This window comes from Lutjanus erythropterus, chromosome 3 (genome assembly GCF_056507025.1).
Source record: "Lutjanus erythropterus isolate fLutEry1 chromosome 3, fLutEry1.hap2, whole genome shotgun sequence".
NCBI lineage: Eukaryota > Metazoa > Chordata > Actinopteri > Lutjaniformes > Lutjanidae > Lutjanus > Lutjanus erythropterus.
Window position 1 is genome coordinate 32,136,058 of NC_139319.1, and position 26,510 is coordinate 32,162,567.

General features: G+C 39.2%; 2 protein-coding genes across 2 annotated transcripts; one reads left to right on the forward strand and one right to left on the reverse strand.

Annotated features, from left to right (window-relative positions):
* The first annotated feature begins 2,918 nt into the window (after nt 1-2,918).
* On the forward strand, nt 2,919-12,710 carry vwa11 (von Willebrand factor A domain containing 11). Its single transcript, XM_084713701.1, has 17 exons — nt 2,919-3,146; nt 3,341-3,477; nt 3,560-3,704; nt 5,057-5,150; nt 5,484-5,612; nt 5,796-5,982; nt 6,315-6,484; nt 6,699-6,811; nt 6,919-7,035; nt 7,129-7,302; nt 7,477-7,609; nt 7,733-7,885; nt 9,340-9,432; nt 10,070-10,341; nt 10,493-10,626; nt 11,691-11,850; nt 12,007-12,710. Exons 1-17 carry the CDS (start codon nt 2,934-2,936, stop codon nt 12,385-12,387), a joined length of 2,805 nt encoding a protein of 934 aa, XP_084569827.1. The 5' UTR covers nt 2,919-2,933; the 3' UTR covers nt 12,388-12,710.
* A 1,970-nt stretch (nt 12,711-14,680) lies between these two features.
* LOC146330324 (uncharacterized) lies at nt 14,681-26,299 on the reverse strand. The gene is made up of 5 exons (XM_084715845.1): nt 25,349-26,299; nt 20,731-20,888; nt 20,540-20,606; nt 17,708-20,379; nt 14,681-17,436 (listed from the first exon to the last, which is right to left on the reverse strand). Exons 1-5 carry the CDS (start codon nt 25,617-25,619, stop codon nt 15,463-15,465), a joined length of 5,142 nt encoding a protein of 1,713 aa, XP_084571971.1. The 5' UTR covers nt 25,620-26,299; the 3' UTR covers nt 14,681-15,462.
* Nucleotides 26,300-26,510: the final 211 nt, after the last annotated feature.

Here is a 26,510-nt window from a genome sequence, read left to right on the forward strand (position 1 = left end):
ATATAAACATTTAAAAAACAGTTTTCTTTCAATGAGAATTCTCTCAATGCTTAACTGTGACCTTCATACATACAAATTAATTAACATCTTTATTAATCTAGTATTAGGGGTGTAACAATTCACTCATGTGTCTGATGCATCGGACTTTAATGTGTTAGATACGAGTGCATCGGTTCAGATGGCTTGTATCAGTGAAAAGCTGAACATGAATCAGAAACAAATCGATGCAGCACTAGCGTATCAATACACCTCTTTAGGACACATATATGCTTAATTTTTGGCATCAGGGAGCTGCCACTGTAACTTAACTAACTCCTCCGTTTTCTCTCTCCTCCTGCCTCTGCCTCGATCACACAAAACAAGCGCTCCCTCCTCCCTCTCCTGTGTCTCCTCTTCTTTTACTTAAAACAGACGGTGCTGAAAACAGTGGCAGAAATGACATTGTACCACGTCGCACCACCAAACTTTCATAATGCTCAAGTGTAGAATAAGATTTGGGTTTTGTAAGAAATATGAGAAACGCTGCTGCAGATCATTTATACAAAAGGTGTCTGACAGCAGAGAACACTACGAAACCTTAACAACGTTAACAAGAGACATATGTTATTTAAAATACCAGTGTGTAGGATTTATTAGCATCTAGCAGTGAGCTTGCAGATTACAAACACCTCGGCTCACTTTCCCCCTTCCAACATGTAGGTCCAGCTGTGGACTCGCAGTTGCTACAGGACACATCAACATGATACACCCCTCGATATGGGTAGGTTTAACCATTCTTATTTTCAGGTGATTATACATAGCACTGATAATTGACTGTGAATGCTTAATATATAATGTTACTAACCTACAAACTATTACATAACACCATTTTTAAATGATTATCAGACACATTACTTAACGATTAAATAACTTTTTTTATAGTATTACTTATAGTTTATTATGACTGCATTAGCTAATATTAATTAATGTACCCTTATTGAAAAGTATTGCAATTTATTTCTATTAATTTTTGTGAAATTATACATTATGCAGTTCAGTTATTATTGCTATGGTTTGTAATTTTACACAACCCATGCTGCCAAGTATTTTTGTGTTGTGTTGATCTGATGTTTTTTTTATTTGTATTTTATTTGAGGGGTCGCAACAGTAGACATTCAACAAAGTACCTAAATGTTAATACTTACATACTAAGGACAACAAAATAAAAAATAAATAATGGTAAATAAAATTAAGTACATGAAATGAGAGAAATAATAAAATAATAAAATAACAAAAGGAAAGAATAAAATTGGTGCACCATGGGTGATGATGTATATATATCCACCTTACGATGATACGATCATAAAAATATATGACTCCTATCCATATATGTGTGGTATCACTCCCACTTTCTGAAATACATTTCTGTCTTATTAAGTAACTCGATCAATAGACTTACCAATGCAGTTGTGTCCCTAACCGGATCACCCACAGGAGGCTTTCCAATTTAAAATTATGAATTTCCCTCCCAGCATGACAGCAGCTTGGATCCAATCTGCAACAGAGGTAGTTCAATTATTTAACCCCGTGGGGTCTCCCAAAATACACAGAACTGAAGTGAAAGATATATCTTGGCCAATAATAGTTTGATGGATAGTTAACTAAAACTCCTGAACTTTCAGACAGCTCCACAGTGTCCTGATCCGATATTTTAAAAAAAACATTATATCAAAACATGCTTCAATTAAATGTTTGGCAGTTTAAGAAAATGTCAACACAATTCTGAGAAAATGTCAAACTCCTAAGAACTTGTTGAAAACACATGAACACAATAAAGTTTACTCCATGCTGTGAAGTCATTTCCCTCCAGTCCTCCAACTCTAACTGAACAGGTGGAGAAGAATGTATTAAGAAATATCTCACCTTGCCTCACCTTTGTTTGGTCATCTTTTAAATAGACTCATAAAATGATCATTTTGAGTTGTTGCACTCAGTGAATGTGAAGTGAATGTGTTCCTTGTATTTACGCCCTTTTTTACTGTTTACACCAGTTTTTATGAGGGAGAGCCTAGCATTTTATCAGATTCTACCTTTGTATGACTGATAGTGACAACGTACACACAAACACACACCTTTTTGAATTACATGACACACCTTTTTAAATGCTTCAAGTCTACACCCATCATATACAAAGTGCTGTATAGATCCAGCTATAAAAGGAGGGTCAGGCTGCAGGTTACACTTCTGTCAGAGTCACTGGAGTCTTCACAGCCAAGAGACATCAAGGTATGATTGTATTTCACAGTTCAGTTTTGTGCATTTAATTGACAGTGTACAACACTGAACACTATAACAGTTTTCCCATATTGCTTAATATGTTTTGAGTTTTTTTGCAAAACAAAATAACTGAAATAATTACATTTTAAAAAGCTTTTTCAATGAAAAGATCAAAACAAAATAATTCTGTGTAAAATAAGTGCTATCTTTTATCAGATGTATTTTTTTTGTTTCAAATAAATCAACAAGTAGGTAAATTCCATTATTATAAAGTACTGTTTCTTTATTTAAACATTTACTTTTTTGTATGTTGTGCAAAACTTGTTTTATTTGACAAAATACAGAAAATTGAAACATTACAAGAGTTGGAGCCTATTGTGTCTAATCCATCAATTTCTTCCTTATATAATCACTGAGAAATCTGTTAACAGTGAATAAAGGGCAAAGCAAACATTGCAGTAATATGTTTTGGAGGGAGAGGCCCATCATCAAGTGTGTGCTCAACATGTGTATTTGCCTATGACCTCCTCATGTCACATTCAGTACATTGAATAACTTGGATATTTGAAAAAGGCCACAGATGAAGCTCCTGACCATCAACACGTTTGTTCAGAACACACATCAGTTGAATTAACAGTCCTTTTCTATAATTTATCATTAAACCAGTCTGATAACTGATGGTCATTTTCTCTCCCAGCAAACTGATCATGACTTCAGTACTGGTGATGGCCATGCTGGCTTTGGCCCTGTCAGGATCTGCCGTGGCCTTTGTTCCCATTGGGGGTGGGGCCTCCACTCATATCAGCATCACAGGAACAGCTCTACTGCAAAAAGTGACAGAGACTTGTCACGCAGTGGCTGAGGCAGCTGGTCATGAGTTCAAACCCACGGTAAGATGGAAGATTAAAAAAAAAAGCGCAAAATAGCACAAACATAGTCGCACCCAACCGGCAGAAACACACACATCATATCCTTTGTGACAAACGTGGCTCCATTCTTATGGTAAACAGTCTTTTATGCACAGCTGCTTCAAACAGTGCACTTTCTTACCAGTCCTTTACCAGCCTTTGACCTCTGACCACAGGGGGCATCTCCTGAAGAGCTGGTCCAGGCCTGCCTCGGCCCCACAGCAACAGGAGAAGTGTCTGGTGCCAAGTTTCACTCTGCTCTGCAGCAAATCTATGTCCAGAACGGACTGGTAGACCGCGACTTTGTCAATAGGTAGGACTGCATGTGTTGCTAAGCTTTAAATATGAGTTGCTTTTATACTTACCGAGCTACAACTTGTGAAAAATTCTTTCAGTGCTCCACATCACTTCAACTCAGAGGCCTTCCTGGAAGGACGTGGCCTGATCATGGAAGGTATGGTGGCCATTAAGGCTAATGTTCGCAATGAGAATTTCCAGGCTGCCCGAGAAACACTGGGCAGAGTCCTTCACACACTTCAGGTGAGAGGCCTGGAAAAACACAGCTGGGCATAGAGAGGTTAAAGGAGGACATGGAGAAACAAACAGGCATATATTGAGTAAAAGAATATGTTAGAGGAGGCAGGATGAGCAAGAAATGAGACTGAAAGAAGGAAAGGTTCAATGTTACCATATGTTTTAGTACTGAATATAAAATCATAACTCACTCAATCTCCTAGTGATTTATTATAACATAAAAGTATTATAATAGAAAATATGTAGGAAATGTGTAATGTTTTTGTTGCATTAAATGTAAGATTGTTTAATTATGTATATAATCAAAATATCTGATATATTGTATTATTATAACATTACAATGTTGCCCACTTAAATTTTTTGTTAATAATGTAATTTGTCTTTGTGATAAACCACATATAATATCATTACTAACACAAAGAACACACATTAGTTGCACCATGATTTTTTTGTTTACATAAACTAATTTTTTTTAATTCTTATTAACATAATGTTTAATAAACAGAAGAGACAAAAAAATTCTCTTTAACTAAAGTGGAGTTGGCGTCACATACGGGGCCATGTCCAGACTTTGCTGACTGCTTTTTATTTTATTACATATTTATTTATGGGTTTTTTTATTACATTGAAAAAATTACTAATTTAACACATTATTCAATTATTCAAGAGAACTCAGAGTTATGTCACCTCAGTCATTATAGATGTGAACACACAGTATAGTCGTATTGAGCAGCCATATTATTTTTTAAAGCTGCTACACGTTCTCTTAATGCTAATCAAAATATACATTTTAAACTATAATTCTTATTTAGCTTCGACTTAGAAGGACTGCTGAGTTGATTTATTATGGTTGAGACACATCTGATAGCAATATTATTTGATAAGTTTGTTCAAAAATATTAAGTTTAGCAGTGTTTGAGCAGTGTTCCCGCCTTTTTAAAAACCAGTAAGTATGACAGGACCTTAGGATATAGCTAACCCTTTTTAATGCCTGCTTAAATCATAGAAATATGGAACACAAAATCAAACATTTTCATAAAAAATATACCTTAAAACAAAGATGACTGTAACAGCACATTTTAACATGTGTGTTATCAGTAGATTTTGAAAGCTTTCAACACATGTTTTTAAATCTTTTGAAGTTGTGAATTCTTGTGTGGTACAAGGGTGTCTTCTGGCACAGGACGAGTTTAGAAACTAAACAATTTAAAGCTAATCAAAACATTCGATAAATTACATGTATTTCATATGTAGTGTTAGTAGTTTTTAGTTGGACATGATTTGTCACAATTTTTAAGAAAGGGTAAATTCTGTGTATGTATAAAAGTGTTAATGTGTGCTTTTCCATGCACTGTCAGGACTTCTACAGCCACAGTAACTGGGTGGAGCTGGGATACACAGAGCCATACAATAACCTCATACGCCCTGACCATCCTCTGGAAAACCTGGCAGGTGTGTGTGTGTGTTATTATTGTCATACACATACACAAAGGATACACATACATTTCTGTAGGAGGGGTAAAATGTCATACGTAGATATATCATATAGTTGTAGGTTGGGTAAAACTCAATTTTGGGAGTGTATCTATACACCAAAGACCAAAGTGTATTGTTGATTCTGATTGGTTGGTGGGCGTGCATTATTTTGAGATAAGGTTCTGACATAGCAGACCTTCCAGTGCTCTAACACATACTGTAGAACAGAGGTCAGTGTAATGAAATGCAGCAATGCTTACCTTACCTTGGTTTGGAATGAAATGAGTTCTACTCATTTTGCCTGTGTAGATGTTGACAGTGCAACCTGCAGTGACTGTGCCAGTGGAACATGTCCCAATCCCATCCTCCCCAACATCCTGAAGGAGAAGAAACTAACATCAGGCTACATGGGAATCTTCTCTGCTGCCAAGCCTAAAGGTATCACTGACAAACCATATTCAAATACATAAAACCATATTAATTTCAAGACAAACATGATTTAAATCTGCCTAGTACTTCCTTCGAGCCAGAAAAACACACCTGAGTACATGATAATCCACTATAAACCATCATTTGAACAATGTTACAGTTCGAACTGTCCCCTCTGCCCTGTCGCACCAGGTAAATGCAGCCATGGAGGTGCAACTGATCTGACTAGCTCAGCAGATCCTCGCGGAGGAATCAACAAAGACGAGCGTCGCTCAGACAACATTGCCCTCCACAACGCTGCTGTGAACGCAGCCACAGCTGCCAGCCTGCAACTGCTGGATGACATCCGATTGGCTGTTGGGAACAACAGTTTTCTGAGGTATGCTGTTTCTGATGTGGAAAAAAAAAATCTCAATTTGATCTTAAAATCTCAAATTTTTACTTCATGATGAAAACAAACATTTCACTGTCCAGACCTAAGATACAGAAAGATGAACATAACAGCTCCCAAAAAATGAAGTCATGTCATGACAGTCGCGTCAGCTGGCTGCATGGGCAGGAACGTATCTGTGATATTTTGGCTTGAGTTTTGCACAGTGGGAGGAGGCGGAGACATGTTGTCCATCGTTATTTATGACAGTGGTCCAGACTGAGAAAAATGATTAGATTTACCAGACTTTTAATTCTTCACTCTCACTTTCTTTCTCTCAGAATGATGGGGATCGCTCGCTCCTCTGTTGTGTGCTTTGTTATTGACACCACTGCCAGTATGTCGGATGACATTGATGAAGCCAGGGCTGTTGTTTATGACATCATTGACAGCAAAAAAGGAACGCAGGATGAGCCATCCGAGTACATTCTGGTGACCTTCAATGACCCCAGTATGAAGTTTTACTGATCATGTTGTAAAGTTGTAATACTAGTTACATGTAAGTGTATGATCTTATGTACAATAGATTTAACAAACTAAATCTGCACAGTCACAGTGGTTTTGTAGGATAAAACTTGATTCCAAGAAAGATAAATTTAGTCTAAAATATTTTGAACCACCAGTTAGTCTTGGCTCTTGGTCCCTTTTCTGTGCTTAATATGTAGGTTTTGGACCTATGATCAGGACAACAGACCCTGATGAGATGAAAAGAGAAATCTCTAAGCTCAGAGTGAGTGGAGGTGGTGACATTCCCGAGATGTGCCTGTCTGGTCTTCAGGTACTAAAACTATGATACTGTCAGATTGTAACTAGTGTGGCTGTTGATAGGGGGAACTGTGGTGATCCAGACTGAACTTGACCAGCTTCATTATTTTATTCTTCCAGTTGGCTCTCACCGGTGCCCCTGCCTCCTCCCACATCTATGTTTTCACTGATGCTACAGCCAAAGACATCACCCTCAAGGACACTATTGTTGCTCTAATCAGGAGCTCCAAGTCAACGGTAACTACTGACTGACAGTGACAACACCAATGATGCCTTGTTTGCTCAGTTTATTCAGCGTATTATAATATCCCAATTTAACGATCTCCATAGGTGTCATTCTTTCTGACCAGGGCCAGTACAAGGCGTCGTCGTTCCCTCAGACGTTCTTCCTTTGATGATTACAAGGACCTGGCTTTGACCTCTGGAGGCCAGGCCATCCAGGTATCTAAGAAACAGCTGCCTGAGGCCACAGATGTCATCCTTGACACATCCACCTCAGCTCTGGTAAGCCTGCGCAGATCTGATAGTACAAGATAGTACGTACATTCTGTGCTATCTGAAGCAATAAAGTATTATCTATCTATCTATCTATCTATCTATTTGGCCTTTCATGGATGGGCCAGTTTAAAAAACAGAGCCATAAATCATCTGTTTGTCTTGTTCTCCTCTCTCCATCAGGTGACAGTTCTTCAGCGAGCAAGGAACCCTGGGAAAGAGGAGACCTTCCCTTTCATATTGGATGAATCTCTAAAAAATATCACTATCTACATCACAGGAACAGACATAATGTTCACACTGACCAATCCTGCAGGTAACACATTATTCCAAATACAGTGGAAATGTTTGCGACTTGTTGCTAAGCGTCCCCTGTTATTACTCAGGATGTCATCATGATGCATATTTAAGAGTAATGATGCGCGCTGCTACATTCCAGGCGTGAGCCAGAACAGCGGTGAGGCCAGCGGCAAACTGGGGACCATACAGACAGTGGGCAACCTGAGGAGAATCCGTCTCAATGCTGACAAGCAGACAGGAACCTGGAAGATAAACATAAAGTCCAACCAACCATACACACTCAAAATCACAGGTCAGAAATTGGTGAAATTGTATCTTCCTTTATATACACTTAATTTGCAGGCTAAAGGAATAGTTCATCTCCTTATTTGCTTTCTTGCTGAGTATTAGATGGGATAGATCAGGCAAATATGATTATCACCTGGTTAGCTTAGCTGGGAAAGAGGGCAAACAACTAGCCAGGCTTTAGTCGATGGTAGTCACCTTGAGATAGTGAGGCACCCAGCAGAGACTTTATTAAGTGTCTTCTTATGGCCAAGAAACCTATCCTCCTATCTTATCATATCTATCACAGTTTAGGATAGGAATTAAGCTAGTACAGAAGCATCCTAATGGATATTTCCTACATTGGGAATCCTAAGTTAGGATGGCATAGACCCTGTCCCAAATTCAAAATTAACGCCAGAAATGGCAGCACCACTGTTGATAAGTCTGTTTGGAAATGCCAATGAAGACGAGGAACAACTTGGTCACAAAATATTATGATTGAAAAGCTACTCAAACCCTATGATGGTGCTTTAAATTTCCAGGATCACATATTTATGGGTATATACTGCCAAGATGATCAATTCTGAATTTGACTGACATGCTCCACCTGTTCAAATCCATATCGTGGGTTGATAATTGACAAGAATAACTCCCCAAAACTTTGTGAAATGGTGGCGCTTCCTCTCTTCCAAGACACAATTAATTACTCAGACTCATCAAAGCTAAATTTTCCTGTCCAGACACAAGCTAGCCAGTGACAATTGAGCTGTTGTCCTGGATACAGGCAGTCTTGTGCACATAATAAACACAGATACAGGCATGACAGTATGAGTACCAATTGAAGAATCAAGTTCACAGCTGTAGTAAGGATTTCCTAAGTTAAGATATAAGGTCTGAGATAAGATAAGACACAGCCATGAGTTTATTGTTTCTGTAATTCTAGTAGTAATTCTTCCTATCTTTGCAACTAAAGTTAAGATAGGACAAGCACTTAGGATTTTTTACTTTAGTAAGGTACCTGCTCATTATCCCCACAAATCACAAATTGTCATTGTCACCCTCCGGTTTTTGTACGGCTTAAAAAAACAAGATATGACGTGTTAATCACTGAGCTGTAGAGGTGCTGGTAGGCTGATTTTGTACACTTTGGACAGAGCTAGCCTAACTGTCCATTTCCATCCTCTGCTCTAAACTAAGTTAGTCTGCTGCCAGTTGCTTCATATTTACTGGACACACATGAGACTAGTGTTGATCTGTTGATCCCCAAATGAATTATTCCTTTAAGGTTATCTGAGCCGATACTTGCACTGTTTTAACTCAGTAGTGTATTTAATTCTGCATCTGCTGTCAACATGATTTAGCACAAATTATTCCACAGCTGTTGTTTATTAATTTTGTTTTTAAAACAGTCCGAAAAGGCCTCATGAGTTCTTTTGGTGTATATCTGTTCTTACTGTGAGTCTGGCCTTGTGTTTCCAGGTCAGAGTACGATTACCTTCATCTATGACTTTGTGGAAAGCTTCGGGGGACCCCATCCAGGTTACGCAGTCCTCAGTGGCCGTCCACAAGCAGGTGCCTTATACTCAATAAAGCAATTTTATCATCTTACAAAGGTAGCAACTCATTAACTGTACATTATACAGATGTGAAGCAGTTGTGTGTAATCATCAACCATAAATATCATGGTCCTACTACATCTTTATCTCCACCAGGCGTAAGCAAGGTACTTACATCTAGATGTTCTTTTCATGTTGCCTGGCAGATATCTGCACCCCACTGAGAGCACTCTTCTGGTTGTAACTAAGAATGTTTTTAAATTATTATATTTTATAAATTTATTTGCTCATAGGGATTTATATTTTTTAAAGGGCTTTACTCATAATTCTCATAATTTTGTCATTTAGTTGAATTGGATTTATCTGTCACTTAATGTATAAATATATTTATGACTGCCCATATTCTATAATTATAATTAGTAACTATTGACACACTTACTGACAAAAAAAAAAAAACTTAGGGGTGTACAGCTGGTGATTAAAAACTTTCAGAGGGCAGCTCTAATTTTTTAATATAATTATATCTCTATACATTTATTCAAATAACAGAGTATATATCAATGTTTTCCATAAATCATTCAATCACATTATGCCATGAAAATTAATTTCTTCTGCTTACCTTGCTTCTTTGTATCTGTCTTGTGGAAACTCAGGCCAGCCTGCCAACCTGATGCTCTCGGTTATGGGTAGGAAAGGCCCATCCTCAATGGCTGTTGGAGATGTTGGCCTGGTAACTATATCTGGTTCTGAGACTTTGATCAAAGGCACAACCACTGACATGGGCAACGGAGACATCTTGGTGACTGTAGATGCAGTCCCTGGAGGGGAGTTTGTGGTTATTCTTAAAGGGACTGACAAAGTGTCAAACAGCGAATTTCAGAGGCAGTCTACTACACAGATGTCTGTCTCCACAGTGAATATCCAGGTAGGTCTGTACTTCAGTGTACCATTCAGATTCTATTCTGAATGAGTACAGTAAACTTTTGCCTTGACCTTTCTAGGGGTATAGAAAATCACTCTTTCTCAACTGTTTTTTTTTTTTTGTTTCCTTTTCCTTCTCTTCCATTCCCCTCTAGGCTGTGATAGACAGCAGTGTGGAGCCAGGAAAAGACTTTAGGCTCCCCTTCAGTGTCATGACCAAGGGCTCTGGTGGTAAATACTTAATTGATGCCAGAAATGACAGAAACTTCCGAATGACCTACCCAAGCAGGTGAGGAGAAGCAGAGAATTTTTTAAAATATATCCTTATCTGTACTGACACGTCTCTACTTCTAATGTAGAGAAACTTGCGGCAAGGCTACATCTGGGTGGAGTAACGTGCAACCCCACTCACATCTGCACATCATATCTCTCCCTGCTTGAAAGTGGGTGGGTGCCTCCCAACATTATCAGACAACACATTGTATCAACCAGTTCCTTTCTCACCCCTGGCAAGTGACACAAGTTAAAGGGAAAATTCATTCCCAAATCAAAAATACATATTTTCCCTCTTGCCTCTCGTGCATCTAGATTGTTTTGGTGTTAGTTGTTGAGTTTTGAAGATATCAGCCTGTAACTGCTGATAAGTCAAAGGTTTACAACTCAGATGAAGAAATTGACATTCATGTTTACATTGCGTGCTGCCACAAGCAGAAGCCTCTCATCCATGAGTATATGCACGCCTTCTTGTGCACATGGTGATATGGTTGGTGGATGATAGAAAGAAAATAGCTCCCACATTAAACTGCTCACAACAAAGATTGTCTTGAGTAAACAGGTCATTATTTCTAGAAAGAGATAAGCTGTTTTTTTTTTTTTGGGGCACTTTGAGCACTGCAAGATGAGCCCCATATAGTTCCATTCCACATACCAAAACAATTTCTAAGGATAAAAAGGATTACAGGTAAGAGGAATTTTTTTTTTTTTGATACTCCACCACAAGCACCCTGTACACTGCAATGGATGTTGGCAGATCTGACTGAGGTCAAGTAGACCAAGAGATTTTTTGGTCTGTCTGACATTGTACATGTTTATGACATTTTGGATACCCATTCATTCACAAAATTTCAATTTGTCCAATACTTTGGTTGATGAGTTAATGCTTTCAAAACTAATTACGTTGCCATTGGTTGCATTTAACATCAGCATTTAGCTCAAAGCATCACTGTGCCCATCACAGAGCCACTAGCATGGCTGTAAACTCTTGTTAATAATTCAATCAAAATCAAATGAATGAATTATTCACAATAATAGTTCCATATAAATGAAGTGTATTTTTCTCTCTTCTCTTGACAGCCTCACATTAACAGCTGGACAATACACTAATGCTACCTTAACCATTACGCCACCTGCCAACACACCATCAGGCACTGATGTCACTCTGACTATGGAGGCCAAGTCATCCAGTGGTGTTGACTCCAACTACGCTGTTTTGAGATTCTCTGTTGTTACCAAGGTAACCAGACAAATCCTGGATTACACTTTTGGAAAGAGTGAAATAAATTTTGTTAAAAAAAAAGCTTTTAAACATCACCACAAACATGGCTATTACAGATTAAATTCCTCCTTCATGCAATTTTTTTCAGTTTTTCTTTTTGTGTTCTGTGTCCAGATTACAGATTTTGTCCAGCCTTTGTGTGAAGTGGCTAGTGTGCTGGCTGACGACTGCCCCAAAGATGTTTCTCAGTGTGGACCTCTCCAGTGGGAGCTCTCGGCCAACCTCACTGATGGAAACGGCACTGGGATAGAGCGCGTTTCCCTCAGTCGTGGTGACGGAAACCTCACATACACCTCCCTGAGTGCTCCTGTCATTCAAGCAAAGTACACAGCCTCCTGCTGCTCGCAGATTGTTGAGCTGGTAGCTGTAGATAAAGTTGGAAATGTGGGCAAGTGCTATCATTCCATTGAACGTTCTGCTGGCCCTCCTGCTTTAACCCTGTCGCTGCCACTGTGGTTGTGCCTGCTGGTATCTACCTTCATAGCAAGACTTTGAAGAGATTAAGTAACATTTCTGACATATCATGCTTAAATAAAATGCAGGCACAGATTAAGCAATACATAATGAATGTACTTCAGTTGCCAAAAAGGAAATGTTTATAATAAAAAAAGCAAACATTTAATTGTATTGCATAGATGAATAATTTTCTAGAGTCTGAATCAGTTCTGTTTTATGGACAAAAATCCTTATTGGAAGAAATGTTTGGTCGCACATCAGGATAGCAGAGTCATTTTTACCCATTAAAATGCACAAATATTACAAACATATTTACCATGATAGAAATGTTCTTGTACAGTAAATTATTTTCTATGAACACGCTTTACAAATTTCATTTGTTAAGTTAATGCAAACAAAATGCTTTTTTTTTTTCATGGAAAAGTAATCGTTTGGTGTAGTACATAGTACAGTTGGCACGATTTTGCTGGGTTCTGATTATTTGTACAGTTTGCAAACAAATCCAATAATATTTAAAGAAAATCAACTAATACACCTTCTCTGTGTAGATTGCTCTTTTTAAGACAGTTAGATTCACACCTCCAGAGCAGTAAGTGTGACAGAATGAGAGACGATATTACTGTAAAGTGAGACTTACTACTGGATTAAGAGGAAAGAATGATATGAAAAAATGTCATTATGTCAGTCATTCTGCAGTGGACATGCATTATTCACAGCAGTTTTTATAGAGACAATTCGTTCCACTGAAAACTACAAATACAGTGATCTGTGACTACAACATTGTTTCTGGGAAGACACTGCTGTGATTTCATATGCAAGTTTCCACTGTGCAAAATTCTGTTTGCTTCCATTGTTTTGGAATGGCAGCAGAAATGTGTTTTGTGTTACTTTGGGGAAAACAAGACTTAAGACTTTTGATTGATACCTGGGATACCTATGACCCTAGCTTTGTTAAAAGTAACTGATTTTTTTGTAACACATGAACTGCACTATATTATTCTACAGCTGTATGGCACATCTCAGTTGCAGTTTTAATTAAAATGATCAGGCATTAGCATTAAGGCTTGCACTTGTGTGTTAGTTGAGACATCTTGAGCGGCCAATTGTGGGAAAACATTTATTCTGACAAAAAAAGGAAGAAAAGAAGATTAGGTGTCAACTTTACATTTATTACCTGTTTTCTCAAATGACAGGACCAATAAAATAGACATCTTGATTTGAAGGCAATCAAATCTTTGCAAATTCAGAATCTGTACAATTTATTAAATGAGGCTTAGAAATGCAATGTTGTTAGAACTTTGAGAAAACAGAAAACACTTCACACATCTGTTTGTGACAACATTTAAACTCTTCTGGAATACTGCACAATGTGAGAGCCGCTGACAAAATAAGAAATTGTTTAATATCAGTTTAAGTCCAACTTTAATCTGCAGAACTGCTAAAGCTGTGCTTCATTATTGGTGGAGCAGTGGCACATTCTCTTTAGGTGCGTTAAGACTACACATGAAGTGAAAACCAAAGGTGACAAAAAATCAAGCAAAGTCATGCAAAAATTGAACAAATGTAGATTTGTTTAAGGTGACATCAACTGAAACCATGAAGTATTTTCTCAACTTGAAACAATAGCGGTTTACATTCACTGGCTTTTTGGGGATTAATCACTGACTACAAAGACATTCCAATGGTCAAAATCAAGCTGTAATTTCATTTCATGTCCAGTGTGAACGCACCTATATAATTATTAATTGAAGAGGTTAATTACGGTACAAAGTATACTACTAACTCTTATTGCCATTTTTGAAACAGCAGCAGTAAAAAAAAAAAAAACAGAAATATAAATAATCTAAATTGTTTAAATAATTTAAACATTAAATTGCAAGTATTCTTAATTAACATTTTTAAAAATGTCAATAATTTTTCATAAATTTACACAATGTTCCAAAATTAGACTTCGACATGTTTGCTTTTCAGTAATGTCTTGTGAAAACAGTGAAAATAATTTAAATTATTCCAAGTAATATCCCATCAGCAAGCGAGTTAACCATGTTTCCAGACAATATTCTAAAATTGTTGGCCATTTCAGTTAAGCCAGTAAAAGAAATGGATGACAGTAAAAATGTGACAGCTCTAGTATGCAAATGTTTGCAGTGAAGCCTACATCCAAAACAGATGTTTCATATACATCATGAAGTCTTCTTGAAGTTGGTGTCAGATTAACCTTAGCATTTTCGCTAACATAACAAAATTTACAACTTCTTACGGCTGTATACATAAATAAATTAGGTAAATTGTAAGAGACACACAATGTTTTCATGCTGGTTCTCATATGCTCTCATTAGTCTTATGAATTAAGTAAACTATTACTTAAGTAATCTCTTTGGATGTAGCATGGAAAGACAACAATGCTAATTTCCCACATGTATATTCTTAGCGACCGACCTAAGTTTATTATCAGAAAATTATCATTGTTATCATTCAAGTCTATACTTTCTCTACCCTGTGAAGAGCACACAGTGCCCTGTTTTTAAAAGATTAGTTTGACATCTTGGGAAATATGCTTATTTGTTTATTTGCTGGCTAGTCTGGCTTTGTTCAACTCTCAAAAATACAGCTACGAGCACCTCTACAACTCTTATAATGCTTTATCTCACTTGCTTATTCTGTCCACCTAAAATCCAATTTGACATTTTTACAATTTAAACAGCTTTACACGTGCATCTTCTAGTCTTTACCCTAAGTAAACTGCCTCTGTGCTCTAGCTCCATGCTTAACACACAGACGTGACAATATTCATCTTCTCATCTTACTCTTTGCAAGAAAGTGAATTACCTAAAATGCTAAACTATTCCTTTAAGCCTTCATAATATATATGTGTGTGCATATGTACACATACACACACACACATAATAAAAAGAAATCCATCCTCTGATGAATATAACATGAAAAGATTGCATTGAATTCTCCATTTGCTTCACAGATGCATTGCATCCAAGAAAAAACAAACAAACCAATCCCTTCCGTGCCAAATATTCACATTTCAAGGCTTAATATCTCTCATTAAAGAAAGCATTAATGTTCCCAGTGGAACAGGGTGGCATCTTGGATGTCCATCTCTCATTGTATTTTATGTACATTTTTTACATGCTTTTTCAGGTGACCTGACTGTGTGAAGCTCTTGGGGCAGTGTGGGCAGGAATGTGGTTTCTCCCCTGTGTGGATATACTTGTGCCTTTTCAGATTATTGAAGTCTAAAAATCCTTTCCCACAGTATGGACACCAGTGTCTCTTCTCCCCATTATGCCACCTTAAATGCACATTTAGCTCTACTCTCCTTGCAAATTTCTTTTCACAGAGGTTGCAATGGAATGGTTTCTCTCCAGTGTGGATTCGTATGTGGGCTTCCACATCTCGTTTTGTGAAGAATCCCTTCTCACAGATCTGACAAACAAAAGGTTTTAGCCTGCCGTGCACCATCTGGAGGTGTTTGGTGAGACTAAATCGGTAGACAAAGCCTTTGCCGCACTGCTGGCAGATATGGATCCTACCATTGCGGTGCACACGGCCATGCCGTTTAAGAGCCTTGGAGTCCGCGAAGCGCTTCCCACAAAGCGTACACGAGAAAGGCCGGCGACCTTTGTGGAGACTAACATGACTTTCCAGGGTTGCACTGCTGCTGAGGACACGACCGCACTCCCCACACTGATTCTTGAGCAGACGCCAACCAATGACTGATAAAGGTTGTAATGGTGATACAACAGGTGGCGCTTTGACAGGTATGGGGTAGAGAGAAACACTGGGGGGGTAAACTACTGGACGGTCTGGGGATCCTGGGGTTATTGTATTTTTCTTTACAGGTAACTGCACTGACTTCTTTCCACCTGCTGGTGGCATTTTACTGGCTGGCATTCTCGGAGGAGTCCACACAGCTTTAACTGTGCATTTCTTTACAGGCTCACAGCTAGAATTAACCACTCCTAAATTCTTTCTAGGAATGGTACTATCTTCAATTAATCTGGGCTTCTTAATAGAAGTAGCTTCCCCAGTCCTTCCAGGACTGACATCATCTTCATCCAATTTAGGCCAGCTAACACTAGGGGAATCTGTTTCACTCGTTGTGGTCTTAGAACTAGCACCATCTGTATCTGTGCTAGGACTGACGGAATTGAATTCCCTTTTAATCTGTTTAGTGCTAGAACCATCTTTAATTAAAGTACACCTCCTACGACAGAAAGAGGTTTGTTCATTGTCAGACATTTTAGGGCTAGCATCATTTTTACCCAAATCAGATGTTGCAGGACTAACAGAAGTGGATTTAGTCATTTTAAGACTAGCACCATCTCCTCTCAAGCTAGTCTTCCCAGGTCTCACAGAGGTGGTTTTCGTATTGTTAGGGTGCCCACCAGTTTTTGTAGTTTTTGGGCTTGCACCATCTCTAGTTGAACTATTCCTGTTTGTGGTCTTTTTACAGGTAGCACTTTCTTTAGCTGAGCTAGACCTCCTAGGACTCTCAGCAGTGTTGTTCGTCTTTTTAGGGGCAGCACGATGTTTAGTTGAACCTAACCTCCTAGCACTCACAGAGGTGTTTTTCATCTTTTTAGGGGTAGCACTTTCTTTAGTTGAGCTTAACCTCCTAGGACTTACAGAAATTGATTTTTTATTTTTGGAACATACACCATCGCTACTCAAACTTGTCTGCCTTGGACTTAAAGGAGGGGATTCGCTAGTTGCCTTAGACCTCCTAGAACTGACAGAGGATGATTCACCAACAGTGATCTTGGACTTAACACCATCTTTACATAGTTCAGATCTCTTTGGACTAATGGGAGTAGGGTCATTAGTTGCCTTTTTTAGAGATGTAACATCCTCAACTGCTACCGTGTATTTTGGGCTAAGAGGAATAATGTTGCTAGTTGTGTTTTCATCATTTGAATGGTCATTCTCTATTGCTTCAGTTCTTCTGGCTTGCAAGTGGGTTTTGATGTGAGTTCGGAGTTGAGCCATAAGGGATGTTTTCTGCAAACTTTTTTTCTCACTGGTGCTTGTCTCTGCACAAGAAGCTGTGGCATCTACGGAGTCTTCAGAAGAGGCCTATAACAAAAAAAAGCAAAGAAGGAAAATAAATTTAGCAAAATACATGCAGACTAATCACAACAACATACAATGTACATGACCATCAATGCTTTTTACAAAACGTAACTACATAGAATGGCATTTAATCATAGAGATGCTGGAGTGTGCTTTCCAATCAATGGTCGGTAAAAAATAACGTCCCTGCTGTGGCTGAATTTTCTTTCTTTCTTCAATTTTATACCCACAGTAATAACACTGCAAAACAGATGAGTTCTTACAGCTGCATTACCTTTTTTTGATCTTCTGCAACAGGCGACACTGCCAGCTGTGCCAGGAACTGGGTTTTAGTCATCTGTAAATGAGGATCTGACGTGTCCTTGGATGTGATGGAGGTTAGATGTATGAGAGCAGCTGATTGTGTCTCTTCGTCTACTTCAATTATTTCCGGGCCCAAATTGGAAGTAAGTTCACTGGCTGTACTAAATACAGCTGATGGCTCAATTGTTTTGATGGTTGTTGTTGATTTCTCAAAGATTGGTTGGGACACCTTGAAAGATGAAGATGGCTGCACATGCCAATTGTTAAGTGACTCTTCCAAAGTGGTGTGGTTTTCAGAGAATAATGATGGCTTCTCTTGGATATCATTTGGCTCTTCTGACATATGAGAGGTCTGTACAGGCACTGGAGCTTCTTTTAAAATGGGACAAATTTCAGTGTATTCAGTGTCAGAAGATCCATTTGTAGGCAGTCTTGAGACCACGATGGATTCTGTGGCTGATATCGGAAATGGGAGCCTAGTTAATCTGACCACAGCCGAGCGTTTTTGCTCAAAACCCAGTGGTAATGTTGGAGACATGGATGCTGGCACTAGCCCAACTGGCATATTTAAACTAGACAAAGTTTGTGTATGTGCATTTATTGTTTGAGGAATAGAGGAAGGTTGTTTGGAAGAGTCCAAGTTGTCAGATGTAATATCCCTCTTTTGAGACAGTACTGTGGCCACTTTATCTAAAGCAGTTTGTGTATCCATAGAAACACTTGACTCCTGTGACGATGACATAACCATCATAACAGGGGCAGTTGATTTGGCTGACTCCTGCTGTGCTGTCAATACACCAGTCTGTGACTTATGTTTCATTGACGCTACAGCGGACATCTGTCTTGGAATTATAATTGTCATTTTTGGGTTTGGTTGAGTTCCTGACTGCGTGTCTGTAGAGGTGGCGGTCGACTGTGTGACAACAGGAAGCAATTTGCTGGACGAAACGTAGATTGTTTTCTGAGGAACTGAGGAACGGGAAGCTGTTCCAACAGGTATGCCTGCAGCTGTAGTGCGTGGAAGTATACTTTTATTTTGCGACACCACAACTGTTGACAAAACAGTAGGAAGCTGGGCTGTAGACTGTACTGCAACTTTATGAGGCTTTAATGAGGATACTGATCTTGGCACAACAATTATTTTATGAGGTACTGCGTTACCCTGTCTGCTGTGTGCAACTGATGTTATCAGAGGATGGGGAGGGTGCTGCTGAAGTGACTGCACAGTTGTTTGAGTTGCAGCAGTTGATAGGGGCAGTGTCGCTGTTGTAGTACTGGATAGAGAAATCGTATGCTGTTGTTTTGTTACGGCAACCTCAGTGTGTGCCTGAGCTTCACTCCTTGGAGTAACATCTTTAGCCTTAGGAGAGGCTGTTGACTGCTTTGTTGTGGACAGTTCTGTTAGGGGTACATTGCTTACAGCTTTACAAGTTTCATCAGAAAGTGATGGTGTCTGTGGCTCAGCTAGGACCTCATCCACAGTTTGCATGACACCCACACTGGGAGCAGACTGAGTTTGGGGTGGTGCTGATTTTCTTTGTGGAGAAGAGGATGTATTTTCTGCTGGTGGCTGATTCATGGCTTCAATTAATAGCATGGCATCCTGAAGAGTGACAGAGGTGCAGCGTTCTCTGGCCTGAGCTGATGGTGCTTGTGGTGGCTCAGCTGGTGGAATGTTCAGCTTTTCAATTGCAGAGGAAACTTCAGGGGGTGGAGCCTGAATAGGACCCCGATCTTCCGTGTCCTTGGATAGTTGTTGAGATTCAGAAGTTTTGTCCTTTTTAGAGGAACGTCTTCTACACAAAGATGCTTGAGAACCAACCTTTCTGTTCTCTGTATCTTTTAAAGCAGAGTTTGCCCTCTCCAGGATCGATGGAGTGATAAAGGATGTAGACTCCTTAGACTGAACTGGACATGTTTGTGGGGATTCAGATGACGTGATATTATCTGTGTTAGCTACAGAAGAGACCTCCTCCTCTTCCACTCTTGATGAAGGGGATTTATTCTCTTCTTGTCCTGTTGGAATATCAGAAGATGGTGAATTAAGTTTTTCTTTAACTGGCTGTTTCAGACGTTTTGCTTTCTTTGGTGGTCGTCCTCTTCTACGTCGTACTGACATGTCAGGCTGTGAACTAGCCTGAACTTCTGTCCCACCATTTTTTAGTTCCTCGCATGTTTCTCCTTTGTTGACTGGTGAGGATTGTGCCAACTGCTCTTGTGTAGATTGCACATCTGTGTGTTGTTTCTGAGTAACATCTGTTTGTTCATTTACTGACATCCTGTCCTCTCTTTGACATTGTTGGGGGACCACTGAAGGTTGCTCTTCTGCAAGGAGTTCAACCTCCGATTGATCAGTGACTAACTGCTGTTTCTCCGATGCCATGAGTCCTCCCTGTGTATCAGCTTCTGATATCTTCTGACTGACTTCAGACTCCTCTTCCATGTCCTTTATTGCAGCGAGTGAGATGACTAATGAATGCTCTGATTCAGATGATTGGTTCTGGAGTCCACTACATGTTCCAGAAAAAGGTAGTTCCATCATCTCTTCATGGCTTTGAGGCAAATGCATATCTCTAGTTGAACACACCTTGTTAATGAAAGGCCCTTCATTTTCAATTGGACAGGGAGAGGCCCATGGTGAATCTAGGCACAGCAATGATGATGAGATGTCAGAGGAAACAAGACAAGAAATAAAAAGGTGAGAATGGTGAAAAGTAAGCATTAGCAAATTTTATAGGCTTCATTAAATCTTACAAACATTAAAAATTAGTGTAAAAAAAAAAAGTCTGTTTTAATTCCATACCTGTTTTATTTCTCAAGACTTGCCCGCAGACCACAGTGGACTCAATTTCCTCTTGTTTCAAGACAGCCTGCAGAGAATAATCATCATTAGTTACGTAGAGGGGTGACAAAACTTTGAATTTTGATAAGTCATAAATGGATTACATTGGAAAAATGGAAATACATTTGTTTGCTGCTAAAATACACATGTACCTCCTGTTTGACAACAATAAGTGCCATTTGAGAATTTCCCTCTCCATGGGTATCATAGTCGTGCTCCTGCAAAGCATACTCCATCTCCTCATAACCACATTGTTGGTTTCGCAGTGGCTGACACTGCTCTATCAGCATTGTGCGGAATGGAACTAGGTCTGTAAAGATAAAGACAAAAAAACAGGACAAGCAGTGATTTTTAAGACCAAAGTCTTTTTCTTACATCATTTGGCATGTACATCGTTTAAGACTTGCTTTGTGCTTGTAAGTTGAAAGGTTTCAACACACAGCAAATGTTTAGAAAATGAGAGAACAGCATGTGCAACAATAATAAATATAAAAACATAATAAATATAAAAACATAATTCAAAGCAGTCTGTAGGCTTATTTATACACGTTTTTAAACTTCACCAAGTAAAGGGCTTTAGTGCTTCAACCAGTCTCTGTTTTAGGACGATATCAGTATATAAAAGCACAATGAAATAACACTTTTCCTTCCTCCCTCTCATGACTCAGGCACTGCGTGCCACACTCCACTCACAATCATAGCGATGCCCAGTGCCATTTACTAAAGTGATTTGATTGGTCAGCAGGTGGTGCTTTATGCTAGTTTATCTCTTATCTTTAAAATAACCTGCTCCACAGCAGTTAAATTATGTTGGGATTTTTCCATGTTCTGACATTCACATTCACTGGCGACTTCATTAGGTATACTTGTTCAACTGTTTGTTAATGCAAATATCTAATCAACCAATCATATGGCAGCAACTCAATACATTTAGGCATGTAAACCTGGTCAAGATGACCTGCTGAAGTGCAAATCCAGCATCAGAATGGGGAAGACAGGTGAGTTAAGTGACTTTGAACATGGCATGGTTGTTGGTGCCAGACAGGCTGGTCTGAGTATTTCAGAAACTGCTGATCTACTGGGATTGTCATACACAACTATCTCTAGGAAAATATCCAGTGAAGTGACGCTCACTGGATATTTTCCTAGAGATAGTAGTTGATACTTGGAGAAAATACCTTGTTGATGCCAGAGGTCAGAGGAGAATAGCCAGACTAGTTCAAGATGATAGAAAGGCAACAGTAACTCAAAAAAAACACTCGTTACAACTAGGGCTGGGAAGATCACCGATTAAATCATATATTGGCGATTGGAAGGTTGCCAGGCGATTTGCTGTTTATCAAGGCGATTTCGAAAAAAAAAAAAAAAAAACGGCGCTCTACTGTGCATTAAGAGATGTTTCTGGAGGAAATACATGACTGTTATAGAAGCCCCGTTTACAAACAGACCTACAATCCACACTCTCCTCTCAGCGCAGCAGTGTTTCCTCTACATTCATTCAGGGGTGGCGGCCCACCACTCCTAAATCCTAGCCGCCACTCCTTCAAATTTCTTTTTTTTTTTTCTTATTGTTGACGCAAATACACCACCGCCGCATCTCTCCACCTTCAAAACAGACTCCTGTCGGGTACTTGCGAGCACTAAGGTAAACTGTAGATAACTATCTTGCTCAGTATGGAAATATACTTGCGCGTGCTCATTTGCATGATGCTAGCGTTGTTTGGGGGGCGCGTTCGTCAAGCACGTCAAGCACCTAGGCGACAGGGCAGATTCAGAGGAGCGAATTCCCGAATTACAAATAAACAATAAAGCAGCGAATTACCGGCCGGAGAAGAGGTAGACGTAAGTTAGCTAAATTAGCTTGAGATAACTCGACATAGATTTTACAAGTTAAACAGATGTTCACAATATGTTGATGACCAGCTAACGTTACGTAACTTATCGGTAGTTTAAGTTAATTTGGCCCGGTGCCAACTCAGTGTCGTTAACGTGAGTAAACTAATAGATAGTATTAGGCTAAGATTAATATCTACACACCATTATGTAACAACTGACTGCATTTTTCAGATGAGTTTATTGAAATATTTCTCTAAGAAGAGAAACGGAACGCCTGCCCCCGCTGCTGAAAAAAAGCCTAGAGGAAACACTGCGCAGGGTGCACTGTCAGCCAGCCCTGTGACAGTGACAGGGCGCATCTCTTTGATTCGAACTGACACAGCCCGTTTGCTCATGCTTCGGGGTCGTTCAACAGAGTAGGCTAATTGCAAATAAATGTTGTTTTAATGTATAACTACTGAAATGTTCACACAAGGGCTTTCATAAATTCCTACAGTGTTGCGACACTGCCGCCTTTGCAGGTTAAAAGTTAATGACAGCGACTTGAAGTGAGGAGGAGCAACAAGTCTCCGGCTTGTCAGCGCAGCGGTGTCGCTCACTGTTGCATGTGATGCAAAACATTAAAAATAACGTCATTATAACAAAAAGTATAAACCTGCAGTGCTTGAAGTGCTAGCTTGGGGGATCGGGTGTTTCGTGGCTTCAGCAGGATGATGAAGACGAAGGTGCGCAAATAAATTGGTTGTCTGAACATTTGTCACAGACATACATTTGTTGCATATTTTGCAGATAGGCTTTGTTGTGTCCATCGGCTCACCTCTGGCATCTGGGATAAACCCAAAAAACTCCCAAATTGGAGTTGTGGCATTTTTCTTTGCCACCAAAGCCACAGCAGTGTCAGTGTTGGCAGTGTTGCTGACTGGTAGCGATCAACATAAGACACGTGCCAAGGACACGTGCCGCCCCTGCCCCTTTGCCAATTTAATCGTGTATTGGCAATCTAGAGCAATGACAATCTACAATTTGAAATTTATAGGCAATCGCACAGCCCTAGTTACAACCAAGGTATGCAGAAGACCATCTCTCAACACACAACACGTCAAACCTTGAAGCAGATGGGCTACAGAAGCACAAGACCACACCAGGTGCCACTCCTGTCAGTTAAGAACAGGAAACCGAGGCTACAATTCACACAGGCTCACCAAAACTTGACAACAGAAGATTGAAAAAACGCTGCCTGGTTTGATGAATCTTGATTTCTGCTGCGACATTCATATGGTAGGGTCAGAATTTGGTGTAAACAACATGAAAGCATGGCTCCACAACATGAAAGCATGGCTCCATCCTGCCTTGTATCAATGGTTCAGGCTGGCAGTGGTGGTGTGATTGTGTGGGGGATATTTTCTTGGCACACTTTGGGCCCCTTAGTACCAATTGGACATTGTTAAAACTAGAGTTGGGCGATATGTTCAAATTTTCCAAAGAATCATTGTCAGCCACAGGCGATATCATTGTCCCCCCTCCCACCTCCGCCCGTTCCCTCAGGTCTCAGCTGGGAGATGTGTGCAAGCGGCGAATTAACTATGTAGCACATGCTGCATACATTCACTACCTCCAGTAGACAAAATAAACTCAAAAGTGTCTAGAAATTACATGTTCTCATGCTTATTTTCCATTTTAAACACAGAAATACAACCGTTCACCTTCTGAATTCAAGTTTCTCTCTTAATTGGCTCTGTAAACACACTTCATTTAAACTCAACAGAAAAACATGTAAAACTCAACAGAACCGTCTTTGTTAGTCTGTCCACTCTTCTAACAATCACCAACTCTGATTTGATCAAAATAAATACTCACTTTACCACATGAAAAGAGTATAAAGAGTCTGCAGGCTGTTTTCCTCTCACTCGTCACCCAGCTCTGGTATGTGCCTATATTATATATGTGCCTGTATTAATACTTTTTTTTTGACAGAACATAATGCACATTATTTTTAGCTTAATAGGCAGCATTTAAAGTATATTTGACCATTTTTCTTAATTCAGCTTTAACATACATTTTATTCTTTTTTTTTAATTTTAGATTATAGTCACTTTAATTATTAAAAATACCACTAACAGTTTTCTGGTTCAGTTCACGGATGTCATTTTGGACAAAAAGTTTATTATTAAACTGTAAAATATCCTGCCTGAAGTACATATCTATGCCACAAGTATTAACCACTTTCATGGGATCACTGCAATAAAATATTTGTTTTTTTATATTTTGTATATCAGCCAATAAATTGATATCAGAATGTTTCCGCTCCAATATTGGTATCTGCCCCATATATCCAGTGTCTATCGGACCTTGGCTGTCAACTGTATAAACAATGGCAAACTATTTTGATATTTGATTCATCAGTTTGATTATTTTACCAAGAAAATAAATCTAAAATTCTCTGATACCTGATTCTTACATAAAAATATTTTCTGGTTTCTTTACTCTTCTGTGACAGTAAACTGAATATTCTTGGGTTGTGAACAAAAGACATGCAAGGACCTCAAGCTTGGGCTGTGAGAAACACTGATGGCCATTTTTCACCATTCACTGACATTTTATACAACAAATAACCAATTGTTTAATTAAGAAAAGAACTGACAGATCAGTCGATAATGAAAGTAATCGGTTGTAGCCCTACTTGTCAACGTGTCTGTTGTGGGAACGCAGCGACTGTACTTCCTCTATCAGGATAGCATAGTATGGTTTCCCTCCTATTTTTTGATGGGCCTACCACAGCTAAAGCTTGATATATCAGTACACAGGTACTGTTATGTGTATCTTAAATAATATGGAAAAAAAATATTATTTTGGTTTAAACATCACAGAGTGTATTATCGGACAGTTAAATTAGAAAAGTTTACTAAGCTTATGGTGGGTATCACCACAACTCACCGCACTGAACGGCTGTGTCACGTTTCTCGGAGCCGTCGCTTGGTCCTGGAGGAGGATCAGTTTCTCCTGTGTCAACGGTCGGCTGGCCTCTCGCACTCTCAAACTGGCTGCATCTTGTTTTGAGGTCCTCGTTCTCCTTTTTGATTCTGGATATTTCTGCCTTCAGCTCGTCCACCATAGTTTCGAAAAGTTTCGTGGTCTCTGCCACAGCACTCTTCAGCATGCTCTCCATGACAGAGGCGTACTTCGACTGAAAATCGTCCGCTGACATCGTGTTAACGTTGTGGTTAACCGTCCGTACGAGTTTAAATATAAATCCACAGTTGACACTGGGTTTACGGTAGCGTAGTTAAAGGCATAGTATGAAGAGATGGCTCAACATGGCTTCTTACCAGACAGTCGCGGTCACTGCTTTGTATGACGCACATCGACTGAAGGAAGTTAAGCGATATATCCGGTTATCTACTTATATCCAAAACGGTCCTTTGTATATTCCTACTAAGGAAAAAAATTAACTGGTATTTATTCAAGTAATTAATTGCCATTAATGCGCGATATACCACTCTTAACCAAGAGGCTTCTTTCTTTATCAGATATTCATCTTCGTCTTCTTCGTCTTCTTCTTTGAGTTTTAATGGCGGTTGGCAAACCAGCTTTGAGGTGTATTACCGCCACCTACTGGACCGGAGTGGAGAGCAGTAGGCAGGAAAACACGAACAACAAAACTGAAACTAAATTCTGTCCATTATTCATGTCACTCTTAAAGGTCCAGTGTATATGTTGTATGGCCATTTATTGGCAGAACGTGGCAGGAATTAAGTATAACATTCATAAGTAGAGCTCAAAAGTGAGGTTCTGGAAGTGAAAATCCCATCCATACTGTGCATAGAGGACTTAGATTATTAGTCATAAAATCGTAACCATCCAATGCGGACTTACCATGAGGTATGAGATTGTCAAATGATGGTATATGCTCCTGTAGATGACACAAGTATGTTTCATTTCAACATTGTTTTAAGAAAAGCATGTCTTATTAATGTCATGGAGAATTACTACACTACCCACAATTCTGAAGTGTAATAGCAAGGTCTGTAATTGGCACAGACCTTGCTTCTTCTTTTTTTTTTCCAAAAAAAAAAAAAAAAGCGAAAGAGTGAAATTT

Bases quoted from the DNA above. Each gene is read 5' to 3' on its own strand.
- vwa11 (XM_084713701.1), top strand. From the start codon at position 2,934: ATGGTCATTTTCTCTCCCAGCAAACTGATCATGACTTCAGTACTGGTG. The intron at 3,147-3,340 runs GTAAGATGGAAG...CTCTGACCACAG, and splicing joins GTCATGAGTTCAAACCCACG to GGGGCATCTCCTGAAGAGCT. The intron at 10,342-10,492 runs GTAGGTCTGTAC...ATTCCCCTCTAG, and splicing joins TCTCCACAGTGAATATCCAG to GCTGTGATAGACAGCAGTGT.
- LOC146330324 (XM_084715845.1), bottom strand. From the start codon at position 25,619: ATGTCAGCGGACGATTTTCAGTCGAAGTACGCCTCTGTCATGGAGAGC. The intron at 20,607-20,730 runs GTACATGTGTAT...TATTCTCTGCAG, and splicing joins TTATTGTTGTCAAACAGGAG to GCTGTCTTGAAACAAGAGGA. The intron at 17,437-17,707 runs GTAATGCAGCTG...TTTTTGTTATAG, and splicing joins TTGCAGAAGATCAAAAAAAG to GCCTCTTCTGAAGACTCCGT.